The sequence below is a fragment of the Chenopodium album genome, chromosome 26 (assembly GCF_948465745.1).
Source record: "Chenopodium album chromosome 26, dcCheAlbu1.1, whole genome shotgun sequence".
Taxonomy (NCBI): Eukaryota; Viridiplantae; Streptophyta; class Magnoliopsida; order Caryophyllales; family Amaranthaceae; genus Chenopodium; species Chenopodium album.
In genome coordinates, this window is record NC_137859.1 from 3,570,710 (window position 1) to 3,598,685 (window position 27,976).

Here is a 27,976-nt window from a genome sequence, read left to right on the forward strand (position 1 = left end):
ATCGAGTGCTTTAAATGTAGGAACGGTTTGTTATATAGAGTAAATATTACTCTCTTCATGCCTTGGAAATTAATTGACATGTCACACAACAATGGTATAAAGTATAAAGAGGACGATTTTGTATGTGGTTGAATGAATTATTCATTGTTGTTGAATGAATTATTCATTGTTTTCTAATCCAAATATATTTGACATAAGAAGTAAAAAGAAGAAATTTTGCATGTTACTATGAATTACATAAAAGTGATGTGACTTGTAAAATTTTCAACTAACAGTCACCAACTACTATTCTTAGGAATAAGAAGGGTAAGTACCATATGAAGACTGACAATCTTCTCTACTTTGTACCTTCACCTTAGTAAATGAACCCTATGAATCCAGAACAATTATCTGAATTTTTCATAAAATGGAAGAACAAGAGCATATTATAACATATTCAACATTATCACCAATTAATCATGATAATGCTCCTTCTTCTTCTGCATCCCCTGCTTTACAGCTAGAAGAATCAGAGCAAACAGAGGTGCACAATGAGCAAGATCAGCAGCAGCAGCCTCTTGATAGGCCGCGACTTTGGCATTGGCAGCCAAGTCTTGTTTTCCAGTGGTTCCACATTACTTTCATCAGTTGGGGTTCAGATGATGCTAGAAATGATGCTTGGTCTTGTTTGATTGTGCTACTCACTTTCTGGTTCCTTGGTTAGTCACTTTATTACTGGCACTTAATTTCCTTTTTTTTTCCTTCTTATTTGTGGTTTGTTCTAACAATTGAAAGCTAATAGTTTTCACTTGGGGTTTGCTTAAATCTTTGGAATTTCCAACCAGCAGCATCTATGATTCTGATTCTTGGATTCTATGGATCATTCAACTTACAACTGGGGCCAAACTGCTCATTCTTGATCAAATCCAACCCATTCTTTGTGCATTCCATTAAGGTTATTTTCTTTTATATAGATTCTATAGTTTGTGTTTATTCTTCATATTTTATTTTATCTTTCCCTGTTTCTCAAAGACTTTTCATTATGCCTTAATCATGGGTGTCGATTCCTTGATACTTTGACATGGATATGGACACATGACACTTCATTTTGTACCAAAAAATGTGAAGTTGAATTTTTATAACGACACTGAAACTTGAAAGCGTACAGACTCTTGTCTGATGACCTAAGAATTGGATTTTGAGTACCATAGGTAGTATAGTAACAATTTTATTAGTGATTTTGTCTAATATGTAGGCACAGCAAATAGATGATCAAACGGCTGGGCCAATGCTTTACGGCTTCCATGAGTCTCCTTCACTTGATGTTGAAACCGTTTGGTCACAAGACCACACTGTATCTATAGAGCCTGCTTTTCACAAGGTTGGTTCTTCACACGATCACAAGTTTTTTTCCCTTAAGTCTATCACTAGCTTTAAGACATTGTAATGCACTTCATGCAGGAGTGGGCTTATTACCTGAATGCTGGATCTAGAGTTGATGTATCCTATGATGTCAAAGTCCCTGGCTCTGCCTCCTTGTTTTTTGTAGTTGCTCGAGGTACAGGATAGTTTATATACTAGATGTATCCTATGAACTGGAGATACTAAGAGCACATTACAAGAGTTTGAAGGGTCTTAACTCTTAAAAGAGGTTTCGAGTAGTAACAACACCCAGTTAACTTGGTTTAATTCTTTTTAACCTGCAGGTAGAGGAAGTCTACTAGAGTGGATAAGTTCTCCTTCCTATCCTAATACAACCATGTCTTGGCACATAATCTATGGTGTGATAAAAATTATTGAATAAAATTAACATAATTACTTTCCCGTCTTAGATATATAGGTTTTATGTGCGTAATTAATATATCTTGTGCAGGAAGTGGTAATATCTTGCTAGACATCAAAGAGTCTGATACCTACTTTGTAGCAATTGGTAACTTGAACCTGGAGACAGCAGAGGTAGTGATCATGCTTATTATCAAAAGATTATTATCTCACCCCTTTTTTAGCTACTTGGCTTGTTATCTGATTATAATTGACTCTGACGTCTGACTAGTTTCATTTTAACAGGTTTACCTGAACTTTACCATAATGTCTCTTCTGTACAATACTACCGATGCCCATTTCAAGTGCTTGTTAAGAGATCGCGCTTGCACCTTCAAGCTTATCCTTCTGAAGCCTAATGCAGCTGTCCTAACATCTCCAGGTCCAGGACAGGTAATATTTATCGATTTGCCCAAGTTCGAGTCCCCCTTAAATCAATAATCACTTCAGCCATCCTCAAATTTTAAATTCTTCACATACACAACTAGATTTAGCATCCATTTAATGCATTGGTGAGTAGGTGTACAGGTCCTTTTCACTGTGCAACTAAACTACTTAAGTGTACCCCTCTTTTTAAAGACGGATGTTACTGCTATCATTTTGCTCCTAAATTAATACACAAGTGCTTGAAAAAACTATTGTTACTCATCTTTCCTAATTGCTTCCAGGTTAAGACTGATAATGATTGGTATGTCCAAGTTTCTTTTGGACCACAATGGGTCACATATTGTGGTGGATCATGTAAGATTTCGGCATCTCAATACCCTTTTAAGGAATACACCGCAGTACAATTGATTATAGTTGTGCATGCTATTGTATAAGTTTATCTACATATGGATGATGGATCATTAATAATGGAATGCAGGTATAATTGCAGCACTCATTTTAGTATTATTCAGATACCTTTACCATTTTCAATCTAACACCGAAGATGAAGCTGGAAACCAAGTGAGCGAAAGTGTAGCTGACAGAAGACAGCCATTGCTTTCCCATAAGAACAATGATCACTCAAATTGGGGCTCATCTTATGACTCAATCCCCAGCGATGAGGATCAGGGTCTTGAAGAGAAGATGATTTCAGAGGACTCCCTTGAAGGGGAAGTCTCAATAGGAAGAGAAGTTCATCATAGCCATTATACTCGTCGTTCATGTGCTATATGCTTTGATGCTCCCAGGGACTGTTTCTTCCTGCCTTGTGGACATTGTGCTGCTTGTTTCAGCTGTGGATCAAGGCAAGTTTTTGTTATCATCTTATGCTTTATAATCCAAGGCCTCTTGCTCTTCAATTTATAATATAACGATTACAGAACATGCAAAATATTCTAGCAAGTAAAATCAGATTTAATCAGTAACCAATACACTAATAGAATACTTTAGTTTTAATCAGTAAAAACAGGCAAACAGAGCTAACAAGACCGGCCTAAGATCACTCTATTTTTTTTTTTTTTTGGTCATGGATTCTTACTTAGATTGTTGTTTATTAACCTATGGAATCGGCTTTGCAGGATAGCTGAAGAGGCAGGTACATGCCCCATATGCCGTAGGAAGCTGAAGAAAGTGAGGAAAATATTTTCAGTTTGAGAACAGTTTAGATATAATTGGTGTGAACAAATTATGTTTATCAGCCTCTATTGAAGATAATCAATGTAATAGAATTAAACTCTTTGGCTTGTATTTGGATGTTCATGTAACAGGGGAATGTTAGAAGGTAGTAGGCATTTCATGGTGCCTGACCTAAAGTTTTGTTACACAGGCAACCCATGCTTTGATAACATACATAAGCGTCTAGTGACTTTAGGGTTGCGAACAAACTACGAGGACATTTTTACTATATATTGTCTCTTTAAAAATTAGTAAGTCGAAGTTCACATTTTTCAGCAATGATATCTAACTAAAAACTCAAAATAAAGACGAGATTTCTTAAATAACTGTGTGGAGTAAACAATTCAGTTCTCTTATCCCATGTACTTGTATTTTCATAATGGTGGCAAGGGTACAATAGAAAATCAAGAACAAGTGGTGAACAATGTTCATATTATCCAAAAGTGTAGTAATATTCCAATTTTCAGTAATCTAGGATCACTAATTCACTACTATTGAATAACAATAATGTTTGGCACCACGCCAATATGTCCTTAAGAATCACGGATCATGATATGGAATAACATGACTTTATAGTGAAATATTACCCATCTTTCAAGCAGTCTACAGTTTAAACTCAATTTGCCATGATTTGCAATTTGCATAGTACACTAGTTTGTGATTATTGGAGGAATTAGCCGTGGAAACTAGGACCATGATTAGTTGGTTGTTTAATTATTGTTTTAATTAATTTCTCGTCAATATCCTTTATTAACAAGTACTAACTTGATTGCGTGATTGAATTTTCTAAACTGGAATTAAATTGGAGGACAAGTTCTTAATTCAACCACTCAAGGGACAAAAGATGACTCCAAACTCATGACTCTAATTTTCTTACAATGGCAAACAAAATTAACATAATCTCCAAGATATCTCAATAGGTAATATGTTTCCCTATTCAAGATTAACTATGAATTTCCTACATAAATTGATAGGTTTTAGTTGTAAGGCAAAAAAATATATTAATTTCAAAAATGCTAAATATGATAGCTCTACCAAAACAAAATAAAAAAAATGACATCGTCATTGCATTTAGGCCGAAAAAAAAAATGACATCATAGACAGAAATTTTTTTATTAAGAAAGCGACACATGAGCAATGATGCCGTCGGCCTCTTCTACATTAGTAATAGTTAATAGATTTGGTATTGATAATTTTCCAATTTAATGATCATTAGTCCAAATTAATCCAAACCCAACCCAACCTAGCCACCTTAGCTCACTCAACCCGGACCCACTCGAAGTGATCACCAGTTGTTGGCGGGAACCCAACACCTTGACACGTGGGACCAACGAACAATAACTACCTACCAAATCTAACCAATAAGGCAAAAGTAGTAGGACCCAAACACAAAAACAGCCAAAAAGTTAAGAGCTTAATCATAGTACAAGAACCAGTGGTTTATTGTAATTGGCCAAAGATCCAATTTTTCGAAAGAGAGAGAAAGTCAATTGAATAGGAGAAATTAACGAGAGATATGATGATTTTTAGCGGCAACAATATCAATAGAAATGGTTTCTTCTGTTACCACTTTCTTAGCTCACCCTTTTCATTATTCTTGTTCGTTTCTTTAGTTTGGATTTCCTTAGTTTTTTGCAACAAATTTGAGATTAATTGTAATGGCAATGGGGTTGCGTTCGAAGCTTAATCATGGCAATTCTTCGCTCCCTCGTTCTCCTCCTTATCTCTTTTCCTCTGTTTGTCTCTTGGCTTTTCTCTCTCTTGCCGCTCTTCTTGTTCTCAAGGTCTTTGTTTTTTCCCATTTCTTTGTTTTTTTCATTCAGGCATTTTGTCGAACACTTGGTGATCGTTTGATTGTTTCAAGGTTGGGGTTCATGATTTAATGTTTTAATCAGATGGGGTTTTGTTTTATGAGATTATTACAATGTTGGTTTCTGATTTTGGGTGATTAGCAACAATGAATTGAGATCTGATGATAATTATGATAATTTAAAGCCTTTTTGCTTGGATTGTTTTAACGTAGATTTCTGGGTTTTTTGTTCTGTAAAAAAAGATGATATTTTGTCTTCATCTTATTTATATTGATTGTGCATATTTCTAGAATGTGATGTGGATGAATCTCTAAAATATTGAATTGTTTTCTTTCTTTTTATGGAAAAAAGTGTAGTTCTGAACTAAGTATAGTAATATTAGTATTATATATGTTGGGGTTGTTGAGCCATGTGCAACCAGACTTTCGGATTTGTTTCTTGTGTACTGATTTCATGAGGTCTGCTTCCTGTATCAGATTGTTATATGGAAAATGTTGCCATATTATCGTTTATCGAAACAGAATTTGTATGAATGATCCATGTGATTGGCAACTTTGATTGTTGAGCTTAAGCCATGACTGTCCTAGGACGTTAAGATTGTTGAACTATAATCATTTTGCATTGTTAATTTGTCTAATGAGAAGAAGTGTTTTGTTCGATAGGTTGATGATGTTGCATATCAGACGAAGACAGTTGCAGGACACAACTTAAAGCCCACACCATGGCATTTGTTTGAGCCAAAAGTCTTTGATGAAGGAACGAGCTATTCTCGGGCTACTAAAATTGTACAATGCCAATATTTCCAGTGTCGTTCTAATGCCATCCCCAATTACCCACAACTTGACCCGTCTAAACTTGCATCATGTCCTGCATTCTTCAGATATATACACAGAGACTTAGAGCCATGGTCCAAAAGCAGAATAAGTTTACAGCGTGTGATGGAAGCAAAGGAGTATGCAGCTTTTCGAGTTGTAATTGTTGGGGGTCGATTATTTGTGGACTTCTATTATGCTTGTGTACAAAGTCGTATGATGTTTACTGTATGGGGGTTGTTACAGCTTCTTAAAAGATATCCTGGCCTGGTCCCTGATATTGATTTGATGTTTGACTGTATGGACAAGCCTGCAATCAATAGAACAGAACATCGTTCAAGGCCGTTGCCACTTTTCCGGTACTGCACTACTAATGAACATTTCGACATCCCATTTCCTGATTGGTCTTTCTGGGGTTGGTAAGTATCTTTTAACACTCTTGTTTACTGGTAAATCCTAAATGTTATTGGCAACATAGGAGATAGGACTATTTTATCAGTTCAATCAATTCTTCAATGACTTCAGTTGCTGCCATTAGTTTGATGTAGTGGTGTTGAAGATATTTGTAACACAAAATTGGCTTTGTATATCGGTCAACCTGCCTGGAACATGTTGTTTCATTATTGGAGGATGTCTATTTTGAAGTCTAATCCTTAGTTACATGCCACCACTATGGAAAACACTCAGTTCCTCTTCTTTCCTGAAGATGCCTGAATGTATGGTTTTACCTACTGTCTGTTATTACCAGCCTTCTCTAAGAAAAGTTGGTTAAATTTTTGTAAGGCCTCGAGAGGACACTTGTTGAATGTTGATGAAGATGCAAACGGATGTTTTGATTTGAAAGTGCTTGGTAAATGGGGGTGGAGGAAGATAAGGGGAATATCAATCCTTGTGAAAGCTATTTGGCTGGATTCTAACCCCCAACTCCACAAGCAAAATATGAAATAGAAACTCAGTGCGAGTTCCATGAGCTTATGTAATGATACATTATCTTTTGGTTGGTCATTTCAATAAAGTAGTTGCTTGCAAATTGCAAACATGACAGTAGAGTTTTAGTAAACATGCTTGACCTAAACGACCTTTGATACACTTGCTGACCTCTGTGGAACTCTTGTTTATTTAATTGATAGCATATCTGAGTATCTTGCTTGTATGATAGTAGGATTTATTTCAACCATCTCTTTTCGTGGAATATATAGACTCTACTATCTTCCTGCATGTATCAAACTAACTTTTGTAACTGGATATTGTCTCAGGCCCGAGGTGAACTTAGGACCATGGGATGCGGAGTTTAGAGATATAAAAAGAGGTTCTCGTTCTAGAAGCTGGCCAAAGAAATGGCCTTACGCCTACTGGAAAGGGAACCCAGATGTTGGCTCCCCAATCCGTTCAGCCTTATTGGAGTGTAATGATACTAAACAATGGAGGACACAGATACTTCGTCAGGTGAGAAGCCTACATAGTACATATGCTCTTACCTCCCTATCCACAATAATAATATCTATGTTAGGGCATTAGTTTTAGTGATCTTTCAAAAGCTAGGTTTAATTTATCTTGTTAGTCCTTGTTGTAATATACAGGATTGGGGAGAAGAAGCAAGAGCTGGGTACAAGAAGTCGAAACTATCTAGTCAGTGTGATCATAGGCAAGCCACTCTCTTTAAATTTCATCTTCAAAATCATTCCATACAGATAGAAAATGCTGATTTATTTGTGCCGGCTGCCAGTATATAATTTTAATGTAGTGTCAAGACTTTACTGGCACTAAGGAAAGGAGTTTGTCTTAACAGGTCTCAATTCCTTAAAATTATGACCCAAGCAGCTTGTAATACCATGATTGTAGGATGCTTGGATGCACCTCTATCTGTTCTCTCTTTACTGTTGACAAAAATTAAGTGAACACTTTGCTGTTAGAATTTTCTGGACTTCAAACGGCTTTTTAAACACATTGCTCCTATTTACTTGTAGGATGCTTAGATGCACCTTTATCTAATTTCCCTTTGAGATAATCACTTTTTATGTTTGCAATTTCGCATACATCACTCTAGTGACTCTACATAAATAAGTTTTAGGAAAGATAAGTTTAGATAAGGGACATCTAGCTTGTACTGGGCACATAAGCTCAAATTAGGGGCAATATGTTCATGTAACTAGATAAAGGCTACCTAAGTTCAATTCTTTAAATGAAGGGTTATTAGGTGAATAGAACAAAACCGATCATGATCTGTTTCTTGTTAGTGTTAGAGGTATGGCACATCAGTAAAATTCTAGCTTAACACATGTTACATGTTTCAGGTATAAAATTTATGCTGAAGGGTATGCCTGGTCTGTAAGTCTCAAATACATACTATCATGTGGCTCCCTTACACTGTTAATAGCTCCTCAGTATGAAGATTTCTTTACCCGTGGCCTTGTGCCAAAGAAAAACTACTGGCCTGTACCCCGTACTGATCTATGCCCAAACATAAAGCAGGCTGTCGACTGGGGTAATTCACACCCTGCTGAGGTAGCTTGACCTTTCCCCTCTTATTTTGTCTTCTTGTTTGGCAAAATCAATCTGCTGCCAGACATGGCAATAATTAGTAATGTCAGAAGTTTTGCTGAAAACAGGCCGCGGCTATGGGGAAAGCTGGCCAAGATTACATGGATTCCTTAAACATGGACCGAGTATACGATTACATGTTTCATCTCCTTATGGAGTATTCCAAGTTACAAGACTTCAAGCCAATTCCACCTTCATCTGCTCAGGAAGTCTGCATCGAATCTTTGCTTTGCTTTGCTGAGCCAAAGCAGAAGCAGTTCCTAGAGCAGTCAGCTACGTCTCTTTCATCTATGCCCCCATGTGTCCTCCCTAATGCTGATGGCAGGATACTAAAGAGGGGGAAAATGCTGAAGGAGAGAATAATGAAAACGTGATAGAGCTACATCGTTCAGTCACCTTCTAAGTTACAAGGTATCTATTATTAATGGGGTATCAATTATGATATCATGATATGATATGCAGGATATAATTTACTGGAATCTTATCAAAGGAATCCAGTTGATGCCCCCTTTAACAGTGCAAATAGAAAGGCTACACAGTACACAACACAAAATTGATGTGTTTGTTTCTCATCCTCTTCATTCTCTTTGATGATGGATGTTTATGGTATACAAGTATATAATTCTTTGTTAGTGGTTTGGAAAGCAATGATAAAAACACCCTAAGGATTTTGACTTTTTAGTCCAATCCTGAGGCTTTTATTTTATTTATTTATTTGGGTAGATGTTACTCATTTTAGGGTATTACTTGTAGTCTATTTCTTACAATAATAAGAGGTTAGTTTATAACTATAAAAGAAAACACACAAGATTGGACTGTTTAACGTCGATCTCAGGGATCAACTAGGAGTTTCTCTGGTTATGGAAGCTGCTCATAGAAGAGGCAGTTTGGTCAGTTGATTTGTACTAGAAATGCCAGTAATACATACACTTATACTTGATAGTTGCAGTGCATATTTCCAGTTTCCTTTATTGGTACTGTACAATTTAAGCGCTTTAATAATTTTCTTTTTCTATTTTGAATTCAGTCATTAAATATGTGCAGCTTTCAGGCAAATTTATTGATCTCCTTGTACATTATCATGATATTATCTTTATCTATCAACTCAATGCTCATCTTGAATGTGGTTAGCTCAAGTGAGCAAGGACCAATTTTTTTTTTTTTTTTTGCTGTTCTTCCAACCAAAGATGGCTTAGATAAAAAAGCAGAACTAGGTTATCTTCCCAAAATATCTGGTTTACTAGCTACAATTTGCAAATTTGATGTGATAATTATAAAAATCAAAAATACATTTGCCATCATCAACCAATGATCATATGGTTCCAAACAACATTATAGGACCCCAATATGCGCACTCTATGAATCTGTAAGTTTTTAATACCGAGTCTCAAAATCTCCAAAATTGTTTTGATTTCGTATAGTATAGCCTTTTATTTTGGACAATTTCAACTTTTTCAAATGTACAATGAAAAGTGGTTGGAGTGATTCCCATGAACCCACAAGTCCATGGGAGACCATTAGGGTAGCTTAAACTATGGCAATTTATCCATTTATGTATGCCTTCAATCATAAAATCAAGATTACCACGAGCCTTTATGCGAATAACTAATCTCCGTTTTTATTTATTTTCCCTTAATTTAATAGATTTGGTTCGCACTATGTGCAACATGCTTTGTGTCTAACTAAGGCCCAGCCAATGGCCATAGCTAAGCCCATTCACTAACCATGCCATTTAATGCCGAACTTATTCATACAAAAGCCCAAGCATGGCAGGCCACACCGCCACATGCCACAATACCATACTTTTTGTGGTAGGTGGTCCAACACAATCTAATGTCATCTTTAATTATAAACTGAAAAATTTATAGTCTAAAAATCGTTGCATTCGTAAATTTTTATATGTTTTATAGTGGTTACTAGGCAGCCAAGTAGCGCCTTTGCTCTTTAAAAAAGAAAAACAACTTGGTAGAGCATAGTGACAAACATGGCTAAATATCAACTTTTGTTTATGTGGTGTTGATAAAGATTATATGAGTACCTTTTAAAAGAGGGAGACGAGTCAAAATATGATTCTCATATCCATATTTTCTGTCAAATTTGGCATCTTCCACTTCTCAGTTAAGTAATTTAGTGGCCTGCATTATTAATTAGTGGAAATTTAATAAAGGTAGATTTTGTGACACACTTTAATTTGTTTGTGGAGGCTGGAGGAGATGGCAAATTAGCGGCTTTCCAGTTTCCACTCCACTTTTTATATATTTTGCATATACTAAAGTAAAGTATCCATCATTATAATAAAGAAAACTGGAGAATTTAGTCCACAAGCGTATCTACAATGATTAAAAATGACTACTTTGCCTAGGATTTTTGAGGAAAGCAGTGACGTATAGTCGCTCAGGGCTAAGATATTTGCTACTCTTCCCGGGTGCTCCCGGACCACTAGAGCATGCCCTCATCCCGGCATGGCGGCATGTAATGTAATAACTACGTTGGCAAAATCGAGTAGAGGCAGTCATGGCAATATGGCATGGCGCCTCTATTATAATGTAGAGTCTGTTCTGATTAATTGAGCTGAACTGAACTAAACTAAAGTGAATATTTTATGAGAGGAATGAAATTAAAAACTGAACTGAAAATAATCTGGAGAAAATAGGCCCGTAGTAGTTCAAATATCTTATAACATGACATCTTTGTAAAAATTTTGAATGCATCATTGGTACTCCATAATATAATGGTAACATGGAGTATAATTCTGTAAGAACGATAGCTATGATGGCTTAAAATAAAGCATTAAATTGTGGAGTACTTTTTACATATAAATAGAGTAAATAAATTAACATAATGTGAACCCATCCTCAATTTTCTCTCTTTTTTTCCTTTGCACGTATGTTAAATTGTCAAGTACTCCTAGTAAATTAGACCTATTCTCTACCTCTATTTCCCCTTTTTCCTCACCTGCGTGGTCATGGTTTTATTGTTTTACCCATTTGCATTTAATTCCTCCTTAGGAGACATAGGCTAGCCATGGGTCTAAGGGCAAAACCACAAGATTAGAAATTTGGAAATAGTATGCAGTGACAAACCGAGTAATTGTACATGTGAAAGTGAAAAATGAAGCAATATTTGTTGATAAAGGAAAATAACAATAACCAAATAAGGCTCATTTAAGTAGGTTTATATAATACATTTTTTTTTTTTTTTTTTTGTAATAAAAGAGGATTAAATAATAGGGTTCTGCTATATGTAGTCTTTAGGGTTATAAATAAGTATTTAATATCTTTTATAATTTAGTATTAATTAGAAATACATGACAAAATCATGCGTAGATCAGTGTAATTAATGTAATACTTTCAATTGTTTTTTTTTTCTTTTCATTTTTAGCTTCTTATATGCAGCCCTTAAAGTTATGTATAATATATTTCTAAATAATATGTGAAAGTATAAACTCATGAACTTAACTTATGTTAATCATTTTCTCCTTCACGAAATTATTTAAACTTATGCAATTTAATAACAGTACGTATTACTTTTGAGTTGTTCATGTTTAACCTTTTTATTTATAATAAACCGAACCCATCTAAAATTGTTTCTCCGAAACAAAACCTATCATTCTCAAACTTAAATTACATGAATTTTAGTATGATCATGATCCATCGTCACATCAACCATCAAACATAATACGAGTAGAAGAAAATCATAAACTTAAAAATCCATGATATATTTAATGATCAATTTTCCAATTTTGCCTTTTTCCATCAAAAAAATTATCTTTTTTCTTGTGAAAATTTTAAAATATTTATAGGTTTATCATTTTCCTATTCTCTTTTTTTTTTTAAAAAAAAAAAAAAATTAATAATAATAATAATAATAATAATAATAATAAAAAAAAATATAAAAAAAAAAAAACTCACACCACGGGAAGAAGTCGACAAAGATAGCCACCCTCTCTCCTTTTATCAAATAAAAATACAAATACAAATACAAAAATACCCTGTTTTGGTTCTCAGAAAATCTCCCCTCCCCAAAAATCCCATCCATAAATTCCCCTTCTTCCTTCTCCACTCTCTCTCTCTCTCCTCCATCTTCATCTTCATCTTCTTCATCTTTTCATCTTCTTCAAGCTTTCTCTCACAAAAATGTCAGGAAGCGGCGTTGTCACCGTGTACGGAAACGGCGCAATCACCGAAACCTCCTCCAACAAAAAATCCCCCTTCTCCGTCAAAGTCGGCCTCGCCCAAATGCTCCGCGGCGGCGTCATCATGGACGTTGTCAACGCCGAACAAGCCCGCATCGCCGAAGAAGCCGGCGCCTGCGCCGTCATGGCCCTCGAACGCGTCCCCGCCGACATCCGCGCTCAAGGCGGCGTCGCCCGCATGTCCGACCCCCAACTCATCAAGGACATCAAACGTGCCGTCACCATCCCCGTCATGGCCAAGGCCCGAATCGGCCACTTCGTCGAAGCCCAGATTCTCGAATCTATTGGCGTCGATTATGTCGATGAATCCGAGGTTCTAACCCTAGCTGATGATGAGAATCACATCAACAAGCATAATTTCCAGATCCCTTTTGTTTGTGGTTGCCGGAATTTGGGTGAAGCTCTTCGCCGGATTCGAGAAGGTGCGGCGATGATTCGGACCAAGGGTGAGGCCGGCACTGGGAATATCATTGAAGCAGTGAGACATGTTAGGTCTGTAATGGGTGATATTCGTGTCCTGCGAAACATGGATGACGACGAGGTTTTCACTTTTGCTAAGAAGATTTGTGCACCGTATGATCTAGTGATGCAGACGAAGCAGCTTGGGAGGCTTCCGGTTGTGCATTTTGCTGCGGGTGGTGTTGCGACACCGGCCGATGCGGCTTTGATGATGCAGCTTGGGTGTGATGGTGTGTTTGTCGGGTCTGGAGTCTTTAAGAGTGGTGACCCCGCGAGGCGGGCGAGGGCGATTGTGCAGGCTGTTACGCATTACAGTGACCCGGAGATGTTGGCTGAGATCAGTTGTGGGTTGGGTGAAGCAATGGTTGGGATTAATTTGAATGATGAGAAAGTTGAGAGGTATGCTGCTCGTTCTGAGTGATGAATCAATCAATGAATGTTACAATTATAAAGAAACAATAATTTAAAAGCAGAGTTTATGTTTTGTTTTGTTTTGTTTTCTTTTTTTATTAAGGTTTTAGTGATTAGTTTTATGTTGTTTTTGGATTTGGAATTCATATAGTAGTTTAAAATTGAAAAAGGAATGATTAAAACCATATGATGTTATTCACCATTTTCTAATGAAATGAATTGGTTTTTTGTTTTTCCTGATTCAATTCTTTATTTTATATCTTTTACTGCTTAATTATATTATATTATTAACCATGGAACTGTTGAAAAGTTTGTTAATTTCTGATGTTTTTGTTGATATATTCTGCTCGAATGTCCTGTGATGTTTTGGGATGGTTTCAGTTGTTCATTGTTTAATAATTAGAAAATAGAAATTAAGTTTGGATTAAGAGTAGTGTTTAAATTTATAGAACAAATTGATTACTGTTATGTGGTTACAAGCATGTTGTCCTTTGACTAAATCTATCTGAAGAATTAGTTTATTAAGTGATGAATATTGAATAGGTTAGATGTTGTTATTTCAATAAATTGGTTAAACATCTGTATGTGGTGATTAGTGCTTTGCTTTGCCATCCACAATTTTGGATATATATTTTGCACAATTTAGGAGATTCATATCTTCTTTATTTGTGATGGGTCGTTGTTCGCTTTGTCTTTTCATCCATGTTGTTTACATGAATGCTTCTAAAGTGAAGATGACTGGTCTATATGGTTTGTTTTCTGCCCTTCAGTCATTAAAATTTTTCATCTTCCAAAGAAGCTTCACCCCCTCCACCCCACCTCCAAACCGAGGTCATTTATGGTCTAGTCTGTAATCCTTCCTGGTATATCGGGTGTTTTGCTGTTGTCCGGTGCTATATAGTCGTTTCAGCAAAGCACCCAATTCAGATTAAAAGCTCTGATGCATCTCATTTGCCAACCTTTAAAATTTGCTCCTCTAGAGTTTATCATCAAGATATCAAGTAGCTCTCAGGTCTTGACTAGATGACTACTGTATTGGCTCTTCGGTCACTTCTTTCTTTGATGCTTAGTTGCTTACTGATAGTTGCAGTAGGGATATCACGTTCTGCTGGTTATGCACCCTTTTAAGTGAATCGATTGCAAAGTTTTACTGGTACTATTTTTTTCTGGTTCAAATTACGTTATCAACGTTGATCACCTCTTATATGCATTAATGGCTTCTGCTTCTTATCCTTCCACCTATAATAGCCCCTGTTATAATCCCCTTCAGATGCTTCAGTCTTCACATATAAGTCATGTGATATCCAAGAGTTCACGGTTTTAGTCTTGTTAGTAGGGGTGCACTTTTGCAAGTTGGCTCAGACAATAATAATACAGATTACAGAGTATAATAACAAAGTCATGGAGCAAATAGAATTGGTATATACTGTAATGGGCTTAAGGCTGAAATTGGACTAAAGCATGAGAATTGGGCCTTTTTTCGAATAGTTTGTAATGCAAACTGGACCTTTTTATCCATGGACTAGCTCATGTGAACAACTATTCTTCTATATTAAAATAATAAAATGTCAGCTTTATAAATCCTTGATTGTGCCTTGACTTGTATTTTTATGTGTGATTAGTTAAGAAGTTTGTTACTCCTACTAAATTATTAGATATTCATATTTCACACCAATTAAAAGAAAAAATAAATAAATACAAATAAAAAATCATAATGATGTACTGCTTCTCTGAGATTCTTAACCTTCTTTTATAATTTTAAGGTCATTTTAAATAAGTTAATGCAGAAGCAGTACAGATCAATGAGGTCAGAATTAATATTGTCAATTGGTGGATTAGGTGAACCTTGTTTAATTTATGTGAATATGTGATATATGATTATATTAATAATATGATAACGTCCCCTAATTGTTGGGATTTTTCTGTTTAAATTTAACCCATTTTATTAGGCTATCACACGATTTTTGAGATCTTACTTTGACTCTTAAAAGTGAAACTTCTACACAGCAATTAAACCTTCAAAGCAGTTATGATTCTTATAAACTGTAAATATGCTGTACTCGTAATATACACACACAAGTCATACTCAAAGAGAGACAATTATTTTGAAAAATGACTTTCTCCCGTGATGAACATTTGAATAGCAAGCTGACCAAGTGACCATACAACTCATGTTCCCATTGACAGATGAGGATTAGGTAGTACTCCATATGAAAATATGATATATGCGAGTAGTACTTTAACTATGTTATTATGATATACGGAGTAATTTTGTACTCCTAATTTTTAAAATTAATCTTTACATCAACAAAAGGTTAAACAAAACATTATTTTAACTTTGTTATTATCTTATAAAATCTTTGTTGAGAGAGTGAGAGATAGTTCAAGTGGTTAGAGCTTTTCTCCCAAAACTTTGTTAATGAATTCATGAATTAAAAAAAAAAAAAAAAGCTTTAGAAAACAAGAAACACTATACCTATAATAAGCGTAATAACTTTTACTTAATATTTCATAATCTACATGTTCAACTCTCCTATTGACTAAAATAAGCACATGTACTCTTACTGTTTCAAATTAATTATTACACTTTATTTAATTTATGCTCATATATATTTAAAATAATGGATACACTTCCATAATACATGTATCAATGACCATAATTTTGTTTTGTTAATAATCAATGACCGTCATTTACCATCATGGTACCTTCGTCATGTTTCACAAATTCACACGATTAAGAAATAAAAGTTCCGCGCATATGTTTTTCCAAGCAACATCTACAGATCTACCTTCCATTGACTATTGTAAGCACATATATAAACACCCTCTTTCTCCTCCCTTTTATCTCACATTTCATTCAAATCTACACTAAAGAAACCTATACTTTTAATGGGGAGCTATAGAGTGTGCTTATGCTTCACTAGGCGGTTCGGGTTAATAGACCTCGAACCGCCTTCTGAAGTACGAGACCTTTTTAAGAAGTATACAAGTGGTGGAGCTTACATGGCGCCGGACCAACTCCGGCGCTTCCTAGTGGAGGTGCAAGGGGGTCATGAGACTACGATCGCCGATGCCGAGAAAATAGTGGAGGAAGTATTGAATCAACGCCATCACATTGCTAAGTTTACTAGGAAGTCTCTTACATTTGATGATTTCTTCGACTATCTCTTTTCTGTTGACCACAATCCTCCTTTCAAGTCTCAGGTAAGATTAAGATTAAGATTAGTTGTACTCTTTTTGTTTTTATTCACTTGTATTTATTTAAGTTTTTGGAATAGCAAGTTGATTGTGAGAATTACTTCATTAAAGTACTAATCCTTTTTGTTTTTATTCTTTGTAGTACAGTTGTCTTTACTAATTTAATCACTAATTAAAGAAATTATGTTGTGCAACTTTGTTGCAAATGTATGTGTTACATCTGTTTAAAATTGTTGGTCTTATGTACTATTTCATTACAATTCGTTAGCGCCATTAAAATAGATATAAATGCTTCATATAATTCAATTAGAAAATAATTAAGTATTAAGGGGGTAATTAAAGAATGAGAGTGGGTCTTCTTTGTGTAAAATGATGTCTTTTCTACCTTTTGTCGTGCAATATACTCGTAGTAATGATAATGGACTTAAATAATCAATTTGGGCTTTTATCTTTTGACCTTGGTAGTATTGAGAAATTTGGCACATTTTAAAAATGGGCCAATATCCATATGTCATGGATAGATAAAAATGGTTGGTATAAACAAAATAAAAAACAAACATGAATTTGACGTAGGATTGGATAAATTGTTCTACAACAATTTGATATGAGGTGGATGTCAACTAGATTTGTCGGTTAAAGTATTTGGGTTGGTACCCAAAATTTATGTCGGAATTTCAATACGAAAAGTTTGGTACTCCATGTTTTGCCAATGTACTGTCATTATGCCTAGTGTATACTCTGTAGTCAAATACTTGTATTTAATTTCTAACAATGTAATTTACTTATTTACACTAATACTAGTTGGGGTTATTTATGTAGATTCATCAAGATATGACTGCCCCATTGTCACACTACTTCATATACACTGGTCATAATTCATATCTCACTGGGAATCAATTAACCAGTGATTGTAGTGATAAACTCATTATAAAAGCATTAAGGCAAGGTGTTCGAGTTATTGAGCTTGATTTGTGGTCTAATTCGAACAAAGATGGCATCAATGTTCTTCATGGCAGGTTCTATTCTTATCTCATTCTTTTATCCCTGAATATATAATGTACGCGTGTAAAACTTGTTACCTTAACCCACATATCGGGTGATAAATTAGAAATAAAGAACTAGGATTAGCACGACTATTTGTAAAGGGTCGTTTAGTAAAATCACATCATGGATCTAACATTTCGCTTTTTGTATGTTGGAATCATAGAACCCTTACAACTCCAGTGGACCTCTTAACATGTCTCAAAGCAATTAAAGATCATGCATTTGAATCATCAGATTATCCTGTTATTATAACACTTGAAGATCACTTGAAACCAAGACTTCAAGCTAAAGCTGCTCAGGTACCACTCTTAAGGTTGACTTATACTTCGTATTACTGTCTAATATTGTGCTACTAAGTTTGTTTATTACCCACTTTTGTTCATTAGATGATCACACAAACATTTGGAGAATTATTGTACTACCCTCCCTCGGTTTACCCTGAAGAATTTCCTTCCCCTGAAGATTTGAAGCATAAGATACTTATTTCGACGAAACCACCAAAAGAGTGTCGTCAGGCTGAAACTGATATGGTTAATGTCAGTAGTAATTCTTCAGAGAGGGATCTTGAACATCCATCACAGCGTAAGGTGCTCTATTAGCTCTGATTTTCGAATACAGATTATTGTTTAGTTGTTTACGATTGTTGCATTTGATTCATCTTTTATACATTAGACTAATTCTTTGTTATGTGAATATAATAATGCATCTTGTAGATTATTGATATGTCTGAGAGTGAGCATGATGAAATAAATGGAAATGGTTACATTAGCCAAGATAAATCACAACGTTTTGAACCAACCGCGTATAAGTCTGTGATTGCTATTCCTCAGAGAAAGTGTAAGTTGGAAGAAGCAATTAAGAATGATCTTGGTAAAGCTGTACGAATTAGTTTGAGTGAACAAAAACTCGAGACAGCTGTTGTTTCACAAGGACAGGATCTTGTAAGGTAAAAAGACATATGCCTAGCTATTTAATTAGTTCAATTCACAAGTATATCTGATGATTTATACTAATAATTGTTGTTGATTGAAATTAATTCTTATTGATTGGAACTCACTTTAATAAGTTGAACAAAAGGCCTTATAATAATATCTTTAATAATATTCATCCTTTTCCAGGTTTACGCAAAAAAATATCCTAAGGATTTACCCAAAGGGCACTCGCTTTAACTCTTCAAACTATGATCCCTTTGTTGGTTGGATGCATGGAGCTCAAATGGTTGCGTTTAACATGCAGGTGATTTTTTACCTTCTTTTTTTCTAATTAAGTAGCACAATACTTCATACTAGACTCGATTAGCATTAATCAGTCTTGATAACTAGTAAGCCTTCATTCTAAATGTTAGTTATGTTGTTAATGCAGGGGTATGGAAAAATGCTCTGGCAAATGCACGGGATGTTTAGAGGCAATGGAGGATGTGGCTATGTCAAAAAACCCGATTTCTTGGTTGATGGTAATCAAGTGTTTGATCCTAAAGTAAAACTACCCTTGAAGACAAAGTTAAAGGTTAACTTCTTATAAACTCTGAAGTCATGATAAGCTCCTTCATTTAAGAGTTTTCATTCATTCTTTGATCAAAAATCGACCTAAACCATAAACTCGGGTAATGAAAACAGGTGAAAATTTACATGGGAGATGGTTGGAGAATGGACTTCAAGAAAACTCATTTTGACAAGTATTCCCCACCAGATTTCTATACCAAAGTAAGTTAATTAGATCAATTAGTTACTAGTAATTCACTACTAATCTCATGTTGTAACGAGTTTTCATAAATTTAGTACCGGTTGCAATATAATTGGTTGCGTCATATAAGATATAAAATTTATGGCAGGTTGGTATAGCAGGAGTTCCAGCAGATGAAACAATGCAGATGACGGCGATTAAGGATGATCAATGGATCCCCATTTGGAATGAAGAGTTCACATTTCCACTAACAGTCCCTGAATTAGCATTGTTAAGAGTTGAAGTTCATGAGCATGATAATGACAAGAAAGATGATTTTGGTGGACAAACTTGTTTACCTGTTTCTGAATTAAGATCTGGAATCCATGCAATTCCATTGTATAGTCGTAAGGGAGAAAAATTCAATTCGGTCAAACTTCTAATGAGATTTCAATTTGTATGATAATTTATTTTTTTTAGACTTAGATATAAACGATTTATATATACGATTGTTCAAAAAAAAAAAAAACGATTTATATATATGTTGTGCACTTTTGTTGTGTATAGTTTGTAGATCATCTCAGGAAAGCACTCTTCTTATACTAGTATACTAGATGAAGCCCGTGCGATGCACAGTTTGTTTGATTTATTTTTACTTTTTTTTTTATTTTTTGTATTTATGAGCTAAAATTTGTTATATATTTAGATAAAATTCCTAATATTAAAAGATAATATTTAATATTTAATTAATATAAACTAAAAAATCTCATTCGCCAATTTTGCTTACGTGGCATTTGAATTATTTAATTCTAAAAAAAAATTAATAATCTCTTATTTAATTGGCTACAATTAAAATTTATAATTCTACATGGCGCGCTAAAAAAATTAGATCCTACGTGGCTCTCTAAAAACTCGGGAAAGTAAATATTTTTTTTCATTTAAGATTTTTTTATATGATGATCATTGGTTAGATATTTGGATAATATTCCTAATATCATAAGATAATTTTTTTTATTTTATTTTTAACACCAAAATTATCTTTCGTAGGTTTATTTATTTTAAGTGGCGCTTGAATTTAAAATCTCAAACCTTATTCTTTAATTTTACTTAGGTGACAATTTAATTTTTTAATAAAAATTAAATGGCAAATCATTTTATTTATTGGCTAAAATAAGTCCTTTGCAAATGCGTTTTTTTATATATTCGTTCTGTTTCAAAATGTTAGTCTCATCTAGAATCTTTTAACTATTAAAAAATAAAGGGGAATCTTCTAAATTTTTCTATATATATATGAAAAACATAGTGATATGAGATTTAGTTTTATTCGTTTCGATCAGTACATTATTGATAAGTGTTTTATTTGTCCACTTATCATGGTATTTTTAGCACAATTTTGTTGTCATTTTCCCCTCTTTATCCCCCTTTCCGACTCCTTTTTGTGTATGATTACAACTTTTGGCTTCCCCGTTCTTTTTTATGTGTGTGTTCGTGTTTGTAGATGCAAGGAGAAATTGGTCACATAGCATGAACATGAAGAACTATATTGGAAGCAAAGCACAAGAGGAGAGGGCGTGCAGCCTGTTAGGAGCGGGCGCTCCTGCCTGAACTGCCACATTCTGCCTCCCCTGCACTTTTAGGAGCGGGCGTGCACCTATATAGGAGCGGGCGCTCCTCCCTGTTTTCCTACAAACTGCCTCAAATTGCTGCAGGAGGAGAGGGCGCGCAAGATCCAGGAGAGGGCGCTCCAGCCTGAGGAGCGGGCGCTCCTCTATGTAGGAGCGGGCGCTCCTACATGCAGACCCGACTTTTTGGGCGGATTTTACAATGTTATTTCGGGGTGTATAAATACGACCCTTGGCTTCAGTTTTCTGCATCTTCTTCCTTGGAGAAGATCACCTTCTTCCCTTTAGTCTTCTTAGGCCCTTAACTCTCTAAACTCTTATTAATTAGCTTAGTTTCTCTCAAACTCTATCATTGAAGTAGATTAATTGAAGTTTGTATTCTTCCTTTCAACATTTTCTCAACCTTGAAGCTTCATTAGTAATCTCTTTCCTCTATCCCTTACTCTTTAATTTCAGTTTTTATTTACTTTGAATTGTTAATTTCTCTCTTAATCTTGGTTAATTGTTGTTGCATGTTCAATCTACTTTGTTCTTACTACTCTCTTCAATTTGTTAGATTAATTTTGAACTTAGATATTGTTGTTAGAATGTTCTTCACCATGTTTAGTGACTAGTTTCTTAACTAGGGGTTGGGTGAAGACCCAACCAAGCCATGGGTTAATTGATGTTTGTGTTTGCATGTTCATTTTGGGTTGATGATTGATTGTTAAAGAATTGGTTAATTGCATGTGTAATTGGATGGCCACTTATTGCTCATGTATTCACTTCTATGCTTGCATTGAAAGATGAGGTCTAGTTGTGAGCCATTTCTTGTATGATTATGCTAAATTCCTCTTGATTACGGTACCTCGTTTGGATGATGTAATAGTCTTAGTTGCGGTAATTAGGAGAGAAATCCCAATTATTTGTGCCTTAGTACTAAGCTATCTCGAACCGATCGAAAGACAAACCCGAGTTAGTAGTCTACTTCCCATCGTTAAAACTTGGTTGGCCTATCTTGTTAGTCGAGTTTAGTTTAGGAATGCTTAGTGTTGTAGTTTCGAGAGAAGTGACCCTTTTCTTGTATGATTAGACCGAATTTCTATCTTGATTACGGTACCTCGTTTGGATGATGTAGTAGTCTTAGTTGCGGTAATTAGGTGAGAAATCCCAATTATTTGTGCCTTAGTACTATCTCGAACCGATCGAAAGACAAACCCGAGTTAGTAGTCTACTTCCTATTGTTAAGACTTGGTTGGCCTATCTTGCTAGTTGAGTTTGGTTTAAGAATGCTTAGTGTGGTGACTTCAAAAGAAGACAATGTTGAGTGCCCTCTCTATCATCCAATTTGTGTACATGCTTGCCTATTGTTTTGATCCATTGGTTTGGTTGGTGTCTATTCCCATTTCCCCCCTAGTGTTTGTCTCCATATAGTAGTTATTTAATCAAACCTCCAATTTATGACCGAACTAGATTGCAACCGTTTCATACTCTCGGTGTACTCATACCCATTCCCTGTGGATACGATCCTCTACTTGCCCTAGACTTGTCTTAGGTTAGTTTAGGTAGAAATAGTGTTTGGCTTGAGGGTGATTGTCCAACGACCGATTATCCCTCTACCAATTATTAATATCTAATTTTTATAATATTTGCTGGGGAGAGATTAAAGATTTTTACGATCAAAGATTTACATTTGTAAAAAAGATAATTATTAGTTTTATAAATAATTTAAATTTTAATTGTCCACTATTCATTCTTTTTACCTAGGTGGCAAAATTCTTGAATTTTATTCATCACTATTTCTTAGGTGGCAAGTGAATTTTTTAATTCTAAAATAAATTATTTTTCTAATTTTTCATTGGTCAAAATAATATCTTTTCTTATGTGGCGCACCGAATGCTCTCCAAAAATGCCTACTTTATTTATATATACTAGATGAAGCCCGTGCGATGCACGATTTGTTTGATTTTTTTTTTTTTATTTATGAGCTAAAATTTATTATATATGATAAAATTCCTAATATTAAAAGATATAAGCCCGGTTTTTAAAAATTTCATTTTTGTATATTTTTTTTTTTTGTAATTTCTTAATTTTTTTGTTTTTTTTTTCTATTCTATTATTTTAACATTAATTTAAGATAAAATATTTTGTTAAGTTTTAAATTATTCTTATTCAAATTTTACGTATATAGAACTTGAATTTATAAATTGAAATAAATATTATCTCATTCATCGGATAGTTAGATAAAATCTTAAATCAAAATATATTTTTTGATTTCTAATTATTTGTTAAAATAATATAAATTCTAATGTAAAAGATAAAATAGATAATTTTTGTTTTTTTTCCATTATTTAAATCTTAAATTACTATTTTTTGTTTTCCATTCTCAAATTTCATTTGTTAATTTTTTCTTAAATGGAGACTGAAAATTTAAATTCTAAATTAATATATAAATCTAATTTTTCATTGGTCAAAATATTACTTTTGCTTATGTGGCGTGCGATGCACGAATTTTTATATACATTTTGTATATAAATATTTTTTTGGTGATATCTTAATTGTTTTCTTGCATTATAAGTTTTAAAATTTTTGTATGAAAATATCATATCACCAGATATTTACATAAAACCATTACCATCAAATGATAATTTATATTTTTTAAATATCAAAATATAATTTTTAGTTTTTTAAATAATATAAATCCTAATATCTAAAGATAATTTTTAGTTTTGTTACAAATATAAATGATAAAATTTAGTGTTCTTAAATAATTAAAATCCTAATAAATTACTATTTGTCATTTTTACCTACGTGGCAAAAATTTTAAATTTTATTCGTCACTTTTGTTTAGGTGGCGAGTGATTTTTTTAATTCTAAATTAAAATAGAAATCAAATTTTTAATTGGTCGAAAATATACCTTTTCTTATGTGGCACTCCCAATGCTCTCCAAAAATGCCTACTTTATTTATATATATTAGATTAGATTGTTATACGAAGTATGATTTTGGAATAGCAAGTTGTGAGAATTACTTCATTAAAGTACTAATTAATCCTTTTGTTTATTAAATTATTCTTTGTAGTACAATTGTCTTTACTGATTTAATCACTAACTAAAGAACTAATGTAGTGCAAATTTATTGCAAATGTATGTATTACATCTATTTAAGACTAGTAGTCTCATGTATAGATTTGAATGCTTCATGTAATTCAATTAGAAGATCATTAAGTATTTAAGAGGTAATTAGTATGAGAGTGAATCTTGTTTGTGTATAACTGTTGTCTTTTATACCTTTTGTTGTACATAGTACTGATAATGCACTACAAAAAAAAAAATAGAGTACCGATAATGGACTTGAATAATCTATTTAGGCTTTTATCCTTTGTCCTGGTTAGTATTGGATGATTTGGCCGCCGATATTGCAAATGGGCCAATATCCATATCCAAACAAATGTCATGAGCTCATGATACAATTAGTCTTGTGCACCTTAGATAGGTGCAAGCGTGCAACAACGTAAAAAAAATCAACACTACGCTCTACAAAATGAACATTTTGTTAAAAATATATGAACATTTAGTAAAAAAAAATATGAACATTAAAAAAAATGAACATTTAATAATAAAAAATAAACACGTACAAAAAAATGAAAATTTAATACTTATAATGCATATGTTTCATAATCATATTATTTTTTATTTCTTCAAATTGTTATGTTCATAATTAAATGCATTATATACATAATAATATTTTATATGTTCATATATAATTTCAAATATTCATAATGTAAATATGTAGTATTGTTCATTAAATATATTAATTAAATCTGTTTATGCATTTGTTGTCTTAAATGTTTATGTTAATATTTTTTTATGTATATGTTCACCTTTTAAATGCTTATATTGATCACTTTAAGAAAACCAATGCTTACGTTCATATTTTGAAATGTTATGTTCACTTTTTGAAATGCATAAGTTCACATTTTTTTATCCCTATATTCACTTTCTGAAAAGCTAAAGTTCACATTTAAGAGAACCTATGCATATGTTCATATTTTGCATTATTATGTTCATTGATAAAAAAGAAAATGCAAAAAGTCAGATAAAATTCAATTCATTAGAATTAAGAAAATCATATACAACCTTCGTCAACATTTAGTTATTGCAACTTTGGAATATTTTATGTCTCTCAAATAATACCCCAAAGTTGCAACTAAATGTTAACAGAGGTAGTATAACCTAATCAATCGAAATTAATCACAAAGTCACCACAAAAGAAATTGAAAATCACACATTTGTATGCCTATGTTCACTTTCGGAAAGCTAATGTTCATATTCTTTATGCATATGTTCACTTTCTGAAAAGCTAATGTTCATATTGTGCTGTTGTTACACCTATTTCTAGGTGCATAAGTGTGCACCTAAGAATATGCCGGTTCCTTGCATCTTGGATTTTGTTTCTTACTTGGCCTTTTAAATGAATTGGCCCAGATTTCTTCTTCTTGATATCCAAGTATTGGCTCGCCAAACTATATTTATCTCAATCACCCTTATGCTCTAAATATACGATCATAAAATGCGATTCGTCTCTAACATCTTCGTAGTGGCTTGATAAATTCGGGAATTATCATAATTGTGCAAATTGCTACTATCAACCTTACAAAAACACTAGATAACGTATTTTAGTAATAAAAATAGCTCCGTAAAGCTCAAGTGAGCATAAATATAAACATGGGATATGGAATAAAAATATATAAAATAGACTCATCAATAACGTACTCCTCCTTGTAGAAAGTGTTTGATTGAGATTGCTGCATTCTATGATCAATTTAGTTACTTACACAATTTGGAATCCAAGCATCATTTCAGTTTAAATCGCATGAGGTTTGGTGTTTCATATATAATTAAGTCAATAGTTACATATGTTTGATTCTTCAGAGTTCAGACTGTTATTGTTTAAAACATGGAAAATTTAGAGTTTATTTTGAATTTAGAGTATTTAGAATTGGAAATTATTACCACAAAAAGGTTCTTCAATTAGGGTATAATTCTTCTTTATAGTTAGGATTTACATACTAGGGGTTTAGGATAGATTAATGCAACATGAAAAACCTTACTTATATGGATTTGATTACATTTTGCACTAGCTAGTCTCGAGTGACACAAACTTATTCAAGCCAAGCAAACGCAACTTAAGAAAAGGTGATTTAGAAAAAAGGACTAATTTGGATAAGGAGCTATAGGCAGAGTACAACTATTAACTCTTCCCCCTAACTTCTGCATGTTAATTAAAACCATTTAGTTTTTGCCTCAAGTAAGAGACGTATTTAACAATGTAGATATCAAATTTGCACCAAAAAAACAATGTAGATATCAAATTCATATTAATAAAATAATTTGTAGTTTTGGACATGATATATATAATTGGATTAGAAAGAAATCAGACTTCCGTCGATTTAACATTCAAGTATCAAATATTCTAAAAGTAAAGGCAGGATTAACTTGAGATACATTTGTAAAATGAGGAGCTAGCCTATGTTCGTGAATTCATCAATAAGATGTTTCCCTTGTTAGTGGTCTCCAACATCTGGAAGTAAGATTGCAATACTAAGACTGACATCATAGCACAAAACCTCACAGAGATCGTATATAAACTTCCTCGATCTTAATCAGAATCATTCTAGCACAAGACGTACATACATGAATCCTATCATTTTATCAAGCGAACTATTGCTAAAGAGACCAGGTTGTATCAAATCATAGAATCATTATATGAAATGTTTCAAGTTTTGAAACTTTGTAGAATGTACCTCTGATTAGTAAGTACATAAATCATCAACATAGATATCATGAAGCTAATTAAGTGCAAATTACAACCATGAAGCTAATTAAGTGCAAATTACAACCATAAAGCTAATTAGGTCGAAATTACAATTAAGAACCAAATGTGCAAAGTAAAACCAGGCCATCACCTCTAAATTAATCAACTACTTCATAATAGTGTAAATTCTAACTTCCATTTAACAATTTCAAGATGAGAACAACTATATAATCCAACAAGTCTGCTTCTAGCACAAGTCAACAATGATGCTTCTCAATAGATGAATTATCCCCTAACGTTCAACACTCCAGCCTTCCTTAAATCATCTCATTCAATGGCTCTTTTCACCTTCAAACAAACTGCATAAAAATAAATGATAAAATTCGATTAATAACGGCTCAAAAACATACTATTATAATTTAATTTATAAGCAATTTAATTGAATATATAATACCTTTAATCTTCACTCGGCTTGGCTAGTAATAACCCATATGCATTTGAACAATCTTTAAATTCCACTATTCCTCGTTTCTCCAAAGCTTCCATAAGCTCATCATCTTTTTTAAGCACGGTTTTGATAATTGTATCCCTTGAATCAGAATTATCGATAATTGCATGACTTATCTTTTCCCAATTTCTCATTATCATCCTTACAGTATCATCTAACGCAATAGTTGAATTTTCATGCACATCAGATATTACAACACCAAATTCCTCTTGTAGCATTTCCATACGACTGCTTTCAGAAGTGAGAACGATCATTATTTGGGCCGTCTTCTTTCGATCATCAATCGAGTATGGTTTCGGGTTGCAAAACAAACGAAAAAGCAAAGTCGAATTGATGAAAACCCACTGATGCATGAGTATTAGTTTTCATCCCAATATAAGACTCTGTAAAACCCAAAGCAAGAGTCTTTGGAAGTAATTGTCCATTAACTTCATATTAGACTCAATAAGCATTAATCAGTCTTGAAAACCCACTACTTAATTATACGGCTATTTCACCAAATGCCACTGACAAAT

The 27,976-nt window shown here is 33.6% G+C and overlaps 4 protein-coding genes across 4 annotated transcripts; all 4 read left to right on the forward strand.

Annotated features, from left to right (window-relative positions):
• The first annotated feature begins 356 nt into the window (after positions 1–356).
• On the forward strand, positions 357–3,549 carry LOC145618433 (E3 ubiquitin-protein ligase APD2-like). The gene is made up of 10 exons (XM_081673202.1): positions 357–698; positions 828–934; positions 1,235–1,360; positions 1,441–1,537; positions 1,686–1,760; positions 1,853–1,935; positions 2,047–2,193; positions 2,469–2,541; positions 2,666–3,032; positions 3,306–3,549. The coding sequence occupies exons 1-10, from the start codon at positions 407–409 to the stop codon at positions 3,379–3,381; spliced, it is 1,443 nt and encodes a 480-aa protein (XP_081529328.1). The 5' UTR covers positions 357–406; the 3' UTR covers positions 3,382–3,549.
• A 1,329-nt stretch (positions 3,550–4,878) lies between these two features.
• LOC145617936 (uncharacterized) lies at positions 4,879–9,543 on the forward strand. Its single transcript, XM_081672708.1, has 6 exons — positions 4,879–5,186; positions 5,876–6,444; positions 7,282–7,471; positions 7,606–7,670; positions 8,320–8,530; positions 8,635–9,543. Exons 1-6 carry the CDS (start codon positions 5,061–5,063, stop codon positions 8,938–8,940), a joined length of 1,467 nt encoding a protein of 488 aa, XP_081528834.1. The 5' UTR covers positions 4,879–5,060; the 3' UTR covers positions 8,941–9,543.
• Positions 9,544–12,562: 3,019 nt separating this feature from the next.
• Positions 12,563–13,871, forward strand: LOC145617276 (putative pyridoxal 5'-phosphate synthase subunit PDX1). The gene has a single exon (XM_081671973.1). The coding sequence runs from the start codon at positions 12,703–12,705 to the stop codon at positions 13,639–13,641; it is 939 nt and encodes a 312-aa protein (XP_081528099.1). The 5' UTR covers positions 12,563–12,702; the 3' UTR covers positions 13,642–13,871.
• A 2,649-nt stretch (positions 13,872–16,520) lies between these two features.
• On the forward strand, positions 16,521–20,045 carry LOC145618526 (phosphoinositide phospholipase C 4-like). The gene is made up of 9 exons (XM_081673296.1): positions 16,521–16,835; positions 17,649–17,845; positions 18,037–18,172; positions 18,260–18,460; positions 18,587–18,819; positions 18,992–19,109; positions 19,236–19,379; positions 19,490–19,576; positions 19,705–20,045. Exons 1-9 carry the CDS (start codon positions 16,521–16,523, stop codon positions 19,996–19,998), a joined length of 1,725 nt encoding a protein of 574 aa, XP_081529422.1. The 3' UTR covers positions 19,999–20,045.
• Positions 20,046–27,976: the final 7,931 nt, after the last annotated feature.